This window comes from Pteropus vampyrus, unplaced genomic scaffold (assembly GCF_000151845.1).
Source record: "Pteropus vampyrus isolate Shadow unplaced genomic scaffold, Pvam_2.0 Scaffold387, whole genome shotgun sequence".
Taxonomy (NCBI): Eukaryota; Metazoa; Chordata; class Mammalia; order Chiroptera; family Pteropodidae; genus Pteropus; species Pteropus vampyrus.
In genome coordinates this window covers 461,932-471,564 of record NW_011889168.1, presented here as the reverse complement: position 1 = coordinate 471,564, position 9,633 = coordinate 461,932, and the positions used below count along the sequence as shown (strand labels likewise).

At 41.5% G+C, this 9,633-nt stretch overlaps 1 protein-coding gene across 1 annotated transcript in view; it reads right to left on the bottom strand.

The window, feature by feature from the left end:
* MAOA (monoamine oxidase A) overlaps positions 1-1,766 on the bottom strand; it is a 63,869-nt gene extending 62,103 nt beyond the window's left edge. Inside the window, exon 1 of the mRNA XM_011380022.2 lies at positions 1,586-1,766. Within this exon, the coding sequence (XP_011378324.1) occupies positions 1,586-1,658 (73 nt within the window). The 5' untranslated portion in view covers positions 1,659-1,766. The remainder of the gene's footprint in view (positions 1-1,585) is intronic.
* Between the last annotated feature and the right edge of the window lie 7,867 nt (positions 1,767-9,633).

The window sequence follows — 9,633 nt, the reverse complement described above, 5'->3', positions numbered from 1 at the left end:
AAGGAAGGAAGGAAGGAAGGAAGGAAGGAAGGAAGGAAGGAAGGAAGGAAGGAATACAAGGGAAATGCTTCTTTTTCTTACTGTACCAGGTTCTGCTTTCCTCTGATGCTTCAACATACATACATGGTTTTTGCTGGAATTGGCTGGAGTTTTCAAAGCAACAACTTATGCCAGTTTCTTCTCTGGTGATTAAGACTGTTTATCCTCAACAGGCCAAGTCAAAAGCTATCTTCACCCAAAATTAATTTGTAAGCATGTTCAGAGTCTCCTCGAAAGGATTATACATAAAAATGGCTACTGTGGGGCCACCCTACTTACTCCCTCCCACCTTCTTTCTCCCTCTTTCTAAATTAGATCTTGCAGGCATACTTCAGAAATTATTAACACTCTCCTGGGTCATGGACAGATTAGTGTGGGATTCTAGCTAGGGCTGAAACACAGTTTGTAAATTCTAAACATTTTTAGCAGCTATGATAACATAAGTGACAATTTAATATATCAGTCATGATGGGGTTTCCTGGAAGATACTGAAAAGCCTCATGCACCACTCCATTGGTCAGCTACAAACCCAAGCCAAGAGCAGGGGAAACCAAGTTCACCAGCTGGCTCAACATAGGACAAGATTTAGGGTGTGGGAGCTCTCATTAAAGGAAACAACAAGGTATTCCCTGACCTGTCCTTGGCCTCTGCTTCATATAGGACTTCTCTTTGGGCAATAAATGTCCTATACCTTCCTGCAAGTTTAAAAAAAAATGGGAATAGGTTAGAACTAAGAGTCTGCCCCTCTCTCCTTTTTTCTATTTTTTTTAATTGAGGTAACACATAAGTTAATAACATTATATAAATTTCAGGTATACAACATTATAATTTGATATTTGTATACATTATAGTGTGCTTACCACCAAAAGTCTAGCTTCCATTCGTCACCATATACTTGAATCTTTTTTTCCTTAACAATTCTTCCTTCCTCGTACCCATATTTTCTAAGGAAAAGTGCTTTAAAAAGAGCAGAACTGTAGTAACACTATTACTACCTCAATAATACAAAAATCCGTATACTGATTTCCTCTGTCTGTTGAGGGTAAAGGACTTGAAACGGTGAGGCAAAGCAGCCACCTCAGGAATTAGAAGTGAGAGTCTTACATGAGAGAAAATCATTTAACCACTTCCCGGTTAGGTGATTTGACACGAAATTCCGCAGACCTGAGTTTCCTGGTTTTATAAAATGAAGGCGAATATATTACCCATCTCACAGGACTGCTGAGGATTGAGAAAATCCACATAAAGTGATATAACTGCACAGCAACAGCTAATTAAATGTTAGCATTTAATAGTAGTAACAAATTATTGTTCCTACCTCTCCCAGTTCACACCACCAGCAAAGCTGGCCCAACCCTCATTCCCGCCCGGCCGGGCCGGGCCGGGCCGGGCCGGACCGGACCGGACCGGGCAAGTCGGTCTGGTCACTATTGCACTCGCGAATGCAAGAGAGACCCCAAACACCAGGGCGCTATTGCAAATTTCCCACCCCGGGGCGACCACGGCGACCAGGGCCCCTCAAGCTGCCGCTACAGTTCAAGCTGACCTGAAATGCCGCCTCCTATCACGACTACGTCGAACATGTGGCCCTCAACACTCGACTTCTCCCGATTCGCCATGCTCGGGTTGACAGTCTCCCGCGGCGTGGGTACAGGAGAGAGGCTGGCCAAGGGCGAGGCGGACTCTTTTACCAACTCTCGGGGGGAGTCCAGGGGCGGAGCCGATTCTTCCACGGAGAGCAGGGCGGAGCCGAGCACAGAGGGCGGAGCGGACCCTTGTATTGATACTCTGGGGGAGCCCGGGGGCGGAGCTGATCCTTCCACGGATGTTCGGGGCGTACCTGGCACGGAGGGCTGGGTGGACTTTTGTCCCGACATTTGGGTGAAGTTCGTAGGCATAAGAGATCTTTGTACCGAACCCCGGAGGGAGGCGGGCACTGAGGGCGAGGCAGACTCTTGCACCCACCATCGGGAAGAGCCATAGAGTGTGGCAGATCCTTGTACCGAACTCCTGGGAGAGCTGAGCACTGAGGGTGGGGGGGACCCCTGTATCGACGCGTGGGAGGTGTCCGACAGCATGACAGATTCTTGTATTAAACTCCGGGGGGAGCTGAGCACTGACACAGGGTACTCCTGTGTCGACGATCGGGAGGAGTCCAAGAGCGTGACAGATGCTGGCACGGAACTCCGAGGGGAGCTGAGCATTGAGGGTGGTGGGGAACCCCGTATCGACGCTCGGGAGGAGTCCGAGAGCGTGACAGATCCTGGTACTGAACTCCGGGGGTAGCCGAGCACTAAGGGCGGGGGCTGCTCCTGTACTGGCGCTCCGGAGAAGCTCGAGAGCGGGACAGTTTCTTGTACTGAACTGCAGGATGAGTTGAGCACTGAGGATGCAAAAGAAGAGTCGGAGATTGGAACAGATCTTTGTATAGATATCCGGGGGAAGCCGGCCAGTGAGAGCTGGATAGACCCTTGTAATGACACCTGGGGGGTGTTATTTGGTGTAGGAGGTACTTGGATCGAACCCCGGGGAGAGCTAGGCACTGAGGTCAGGGCGAACTCTTGTGATGACACTTCGGGAGTGTTATTGGATGTAGGAGGTGTTGGTGGTACAGATACCCTGAGGAAGCCGGGCATCAAGGGCTGCATGGATTCTTGTACCGACCCTCGGGGGGTACTATTGGGTGTGGGAGGTTGTACTGATACCCAAGAGTTGTCGGTGTCCAGGTTGGAGTCGGGGCCAGCCCCCTGAGAGTTGCTCGAGCGGGTGGCAGACATGGGGATCCGGTCCGTCAGGCCATGGGCGCCAAAGCCCCAGAGGCCAGTGCTGGAGTCCGTGTCAGTCCTCGGGCCAGGACTGGACCTGAGTTGGGAAGGCGCAGTGAAGTCCCAGGAATCGGCCGCATCCGCTATGGAAGCGTTCAACTGGTAGCTGGAAAACAGATGGGAGACTGTCTGCCACTCAGAACGAATGCTCGACCCTGACGTGGAGGCCGGGGCCGCGCCCAAGGTGGAGACCGGGTCTGGGATTTGGGCTGCAGTGGCCCCAGCTCTGGGCTCTCTCTCTGCCTCTCGCCCACTCTGGCTACGGCCGCTGCTGTTGCCCAGGGAGGTAGCGGAGCTGTGTGAGCTCATAGTTTAGGAGAGCGCCGGGAGGGGCTGGGGTGATGTCTTGCTCTCCTTCGCCCCTCCCCCCACCCGGCCCCGGTCTCTTGGGCCCCGACTCTGGCCTCTCGACCTCGTAGTCCCAGATTCGCACTCTCCGAAGCCCTCCCCGGGACACCCGCCCACTTCGGGGCTGAAAGAAGAGGCGCTGTTCTGGCCTGGATCCGCCTTCCCCCACTGTGGGTGGCGAGCGCGCGAGCAGCGGTTAGGCCCCTAGTGACTGAGTGGCCGGACGAAGCCATGGGGTGGGGGTAGGAGGTGGCGGTGGCCGGCTGGGAATGTAGCAGTGGCAGGGCGACAACGTGGGTGTGGCCGCATGGGGATTTCAATCTGGTGATTTTATTCCTATGCTTTAACTAAAAGAGGACTGGACCTGGGCGGGATTAAGGAAACAGGTACTTGAAGGAAGCGGACCTGGTTCGCAGGGTCGCAGGGCCTCGGACCGACTTGGTTTGGCTCCTTTCTGACGTCACACGTCACGGTGAGGTCTGCGCAGCCGCGTGTTCTCCCTAGGGAGGGAGCGGGGTGAAGCGGGAACTGTCACTGGGAGGACAGTTGGCAGTTACTGGAGTTCTATGGGATTTTGCAAGCTGAGGTGCTTAACCAAAATTGAAGCAAGTAATGGAGAAAATTGAGAACTCAGCTATCACAAATTAAGTGGGACCTGCAATTTAAAAGCAAGGGTCAAGGGATGGCTAAGGTGCCGAAACCAAACAAAACAAAAGCACGTGTGTCCCCATCCTATTGAAAAGAAGAATATTTAATGCGTATATATTACTCCGCAGCCAATCTCTTGTCTTGCTAGTTTTATCCCTCAAATTTCCACTTTATCCTCCTAGAGCTGAATTTGTCATCACTAAACCTTCAAAAATAGATGAGCGGTAATTACACAATAAAATATATATGCCAAATTATAATGTACACCTGAAAATTATATAATTAAAATATATAATTAACTTAATTAAAAAAAGTCATTATGACATGAATTTAAAGTAAATAATGAGAACCCTAGAAAGTTAACTAGTATCTCTTCCCACTATAAACATTTCTCTGCCTGCCCCTCACCTCATTCTCTATCGAAGAACATCTTGTTGAAGAAACTGTAAGGAAATATATAGATTTAGTTTTTTCTTTATCCAGTTTTAATAGCTTTTATTTTCTAGAAAAATAATTGAGATTTGTGACTAAATTGATATTATTTTTATCTTGTTAGACTTTGAAGCGAAACAAGAGGAAATAATAGATATAAGAATTAATTCCTTTCAAATTTCTCCTTACTCCTTTGTTTTAATTTCATTCAAATATTTTTGTTCATACTATATGCTAGGCACACGGCAGGTCCTAAGGATACACAGGCAACCAGAGACAGTTGGAGACCTTTGATTATACAGTCACTAGAAGAGCTAGTAGAGTAGATAGACAACCACGCACTTGATTGTCAATCCAAACTTTGATCAATGTTATGTTGGAAAAGTACATAGCGATGATAAAGTGTTAGGGTGTCCTGGCCATTCTGGAGGTTAACTTTGGTAGGGAAAGTGTAAAAATGTCCCATAAAGAGGAAACAATGTGAACAAAGGCCCAGTGGTAGAAGCATGGTTCATTGGAGCAGCTAAAAGACAGCCAGTGGAGCTGTAGCAAGGGGAGAAGCTGGAGACAAAGCTAGCTGCTAAGATAGACTGGGCCAAAGAAAGATACTCCATCTGTATTCTAAAGCAACGGAAACCACTGCAAGATTTTAAGCAAGGAACAATATGACTAGATTGCATTTAGAAAAGGTCTATATGCCCTCCATGTGAATAATGGGTTGAAGGGGACAAGAATAGATAGATACAAGGAAACCAAAATTTGGAATTCTTCAAAGAAAGAGATGATGGTGTCTTGGACTAAGGTGTGTGGCAGCAGTGGAGTTGGAGAGATGTGGACATATTAGAGACATTTACATGTAAAATTGATAGGACTTGGTTGGGGCTAGGATTTGGAAGATCATGAGCATGTTTTTGGACATGTTGAGTTTCAAGTGCCTTTGACATCTGGATGAAGGTGATAGAGGAGGTAATTAAACATAAAATCTGAGACTCAAAGCAAGAGTTTGGCTGGAGATAAAAATGTGGGAGTCTTATTAAATAAATAATGGGTGCAATAGATGGGTAGAAATGTATATGTTTTCTCTCTTCACTTTACTTGTTTGTATTGTATATTTTGTATGTCTTTTGTAATAAAAATAACAAATGCTATTTTAAAATAAATAAATAAAGGAATAACTGTGACATATCCTACAGGTATTATTTCCTCTCTTGTGTGACCTGGGACAAATTATTTAACTTCTCTGTGACCTCATAAGTTGTTATCAGTCAGGGTTTCAGCAGGAAACAGCAAACTCTAGATCATTTGAAGAGAGTTATCATAAAGGAAGTATTTTAAAAGATGCGAGCAAGATGGAAAGAAATAACAAGGAATTGTACAGCACCCCCAGACTAGTGGCAGAAAGAAAGTACCACTACAAGGGAGAGAGCAGTAATCAGAACCTGGTGACAGAGGTTTTTGGAAAGGGCTACCTGTGGCCTTTAGTTCAGAGAGGCAGTGGGCCCACAGGAAACCCAGAGAAGGAGCCAGTACAAATGAATACCCAGCCTCCCTCTCCTCCCTCCTTCCAATCTCCTGCTGGTCCCTTCCATTGGCCTAACCCAATCAGAAGCTAGAAAGCAAGGGAGACTGTTGATGCAGTCTGTACAAGTCAAACTTCAGGGGACAGAACAGGATAGAGAAGGGTGGTGGGTGCCCTTAGAAAGGCCAGAGGAAGATATCCAGTACCTTTGTAGTGAGGGTTCAATGAGTAAATAAATATAAAATGCTTAGACAATTACTCAATACATACTCACATTTTAAGTTCTAAAAACTACATTATATTCATGTCATGGACTGTAATTTACTTAATCATTATTCACTAAAATTAAGCATTTAGTACTTTTGAATTTTTAAATATAATAAATAATATGGGGATGAACATTTTTGTGCATAAAATGTTGTACATATTTCTTAGAATTTCCTTGAGCTAGACACCTAAAAATAGAATTATGGAGTAAGAAAGTAGGAGCATTTTTAAAGCTCTTTGAAATTACCAAATTAGAGTACTTGTCCAAGAGAGAATATAAATTTATACCTCATCAACGATCTCTAAGAATAACTGTCTTCTCACTGCCTCCACTCCAACATTAAGCAAGTTAACTTTTTCACCTTTCTTAATTTGAAAGGGGAAAAATCAGCATGGTGTTGCTATTCTAATCAGTAATCTTTGATTACCGATGAAACACTTTTCTCATATATTTATTTATTATATATTTATTAGCCATTTCATTTTCTTCTGTTGTGAATGATCAATTTATGCCTTTCTGTGTTTTAATAATAAGATATTAACCCCTTGTTTAGTATTTTCACTGCAGAAAATTTAGTCCAATTTATGTTTTAGCATTGTTTATAGCACTTTAGATGTACAGAAATTTTAAGTTTATGCGCTTATACTTATCCTTTAGTGATTTCTTCCATTGTTTTTAAACTTAGATACCTGAAGGATAAAATCTGTCTTCTTTTGTTTTTTGATGGTTCAATATTTTAAAATTTAATTATTTAACCAGCTTGGATGTATTTTGTTATGTTCTATAGGGTAAAGATCTAAATACACACCCCCACACAAACCCAAATAGTTAACCAATCATAACAAAACTCTCTGTTGAAAAATCTTTTTATTCTCCACAGATTTGTTTTACCTCGAAAACATAAATACTGAGGTCAGGTTTTGGAACATCTCTTCTGAATATTGACCTGCTTATTTTTGCCACTTTGCTATCAATGCCACATTGATTTACTTACTGTTGCTTTATAGTAGATTTTACCAGATGGATGGATTAGTCCCTTTCCAATACTTCATTTTTACAAATTATTTACGATATTCTTACACATTCTTTCTATCAATATATTCCTATATATTTAAATTAATTTTAGAATCATTTCACAATTAAAAACTGTCTTGGTTAATTTAATTGGAATGATAATTAATTTTTAAATTATTTTTATTAGTTTCAAGTATACAATACACTGGTTAAACATTTACATACTTTATAAAATCATCTCCCTAATTACTCTTCTCTCCTCTGGTTTTCCACCTAGCCAATATATTAATGCTAACCGCATTCCCTATGCTGTGCTCCCCATCCCTGAGATCATATACCAACTACTAATTTGTACTTCATTAACCCTTCACCCCATTTTCCCAGCCCCTCAACCTCCCGTCCCCTTTGTCCATTGCCAAATTGTCCTCAATATTTATGAGTCGGTTTTTGATTAGTTTGTTCTTTTTGTTCCTTAGATTCCACATATAAGTGAAATCAGATGGTATTTCTCTTTCTCAGTCTTACTTATTTCACTCAGCATAATAACCTCTAGGTCCATCCATGTCGTTGCAAATGGTAGGATTTCATTTTTTAATGGCTGAGTAATATTGCATTGTATGTATGAACCATAACTTCTTTATCTAATCACCTATTGCTGGGCATTTAGGTTGCTTCCATATCTTGGCTATTGTAAATTGTGCTGCCATGAATATTGGAGTGCATAAATCTTTACGAATTGTTTTGGTTTTCTTTAGATAAATATCCAGAAATGCAATTGCTGGGTCAAAAGGTAATCCATTTTTTTACTTTTTGAGGAACCTCAAGACTATTTTCCAAAGTAGATGTACCAACTTGCGATCCCACGAACAATGTATGAGGGTTCCCTTTTCTCCGCATCCTCGCCACACTTGTTCTTTGATTTATTTATGATAGCCATTCTGACAGGTGCGAGGTGATATCTCATTGTGGTTTTAATTTACATTTCTCTGATGATTAGTGACCTTGAGCATCTTTTTTATATGTCTATTGGCAATCTGTATATCCTCTTTGGAAAAGTATCTGTTCATGTCTTCTGCCCATGTTTTAATTGAATTGTTTGTTTGTTTGTTTGTTTGTTTTTGTTGTTGTTGAATTGTATGAGTTCTTTATATATTTTGGATATTAACTTCTTATCAGATGTATCATTAGCGAATATTTTCTCCCAATCAGTTGGTTGTCTTTTGTTTTGTTGATGGTTTCCTATACTGAACAAAAACTTTTTAGTTTGATGGAGTCCCAGTTGTTTATTTTTTCTTTTGTTTACCTTCTCCGAGGAGATATATCTGAAAAGAAATTACTGTTAGTAATATCAGAGGGTTTACTACCTATGTTTCCTTCTAGAAGTTTTATAGTTTTGGGTCTTACATTTAAGTCTTTAATCCATTTTGAGTCTATTCTTGTATACAGTGCAAGAAGGTGATCCAGTTTTTCTTTTTCTGCATGTATCTGTCCAATTTTCCCAACACCATTTATTGAAGAGACTGTCTTTACTCCATTGTATATTCTTACCTCCTTTGTCATATATTAAGTGAGTGTATAGGTATGGATTTATTTCTGGGCTCTCTAGTCTGTTCCATTGATCAATATATCTGTTTTCATGCCAGTACCATGCTGTTTTGATTACCGTAGCCTTGTAGTATAGTTTGATATCAGGTAGTGTGATACCTCCACCTTTGTCTTTCTTTCTCAAAATTTCTGTGGCTATTCGGGGTATTTTATGGTTCCATATAAATTTTAGGATTATTTGTTCTAGCTCTCTGAAAAATGCCAATGGTATTTTGACAAGGATTGCCTTGAATCTATAGATTCCTTTGGGTAATATGGCCATTTTAACGATGTTGATTCTTCCTACCCAAGAACACAGTATATGCTTCCATTTTTTTTTGGTATCTTCTTCAATTTCTTTTTCAAATGACATATAATTTTCTGAAAACAGGTGTTCTACCTTCTTGATTAACTTGATTCCCAGGTATTTTATAGCTTTCGATGAAATTGTAAATAGGATTGTTTTCTTAATTTCTCTTTCAAAAAGTTCATCATTGGTGTATGAAAATGCCACTGACTTCTGAATATTTATTTTGTAATCTGCTACTTTACTAAATTCACTGATCAGTTCTAACAGTTTTTGAGTGAACTATTTAGGGTTCTCCATATATAGTATCATGTCATCAGCAAATAACGAGTTTTACTTCTTCCTCTCCAATTCTGATACCTTTTATTTCTCTTTCTTGTCTTATTGCTGTGGCTAAGTCTTCCAATACAATGTTGAAGAGGAGTGGTGAAAGTGGGCATCCTTGTCTTGTTCCCGATCTTAAGGAAAATGCTTTTAGCCTTTCCCCATTGAGTCTGATGTTAGCTGTAGGTTTGTCTTATATGGCCGTTATTATGGTTTTTAACAAATTTTAGTTTTTTAGGTGAAACAACCCTTGGTTGACCTCACAAATTGCAAGGTCCTTGTCAGCTTACAATCCCTTATTTTTTTTTATTTTTTTATTTTTTTA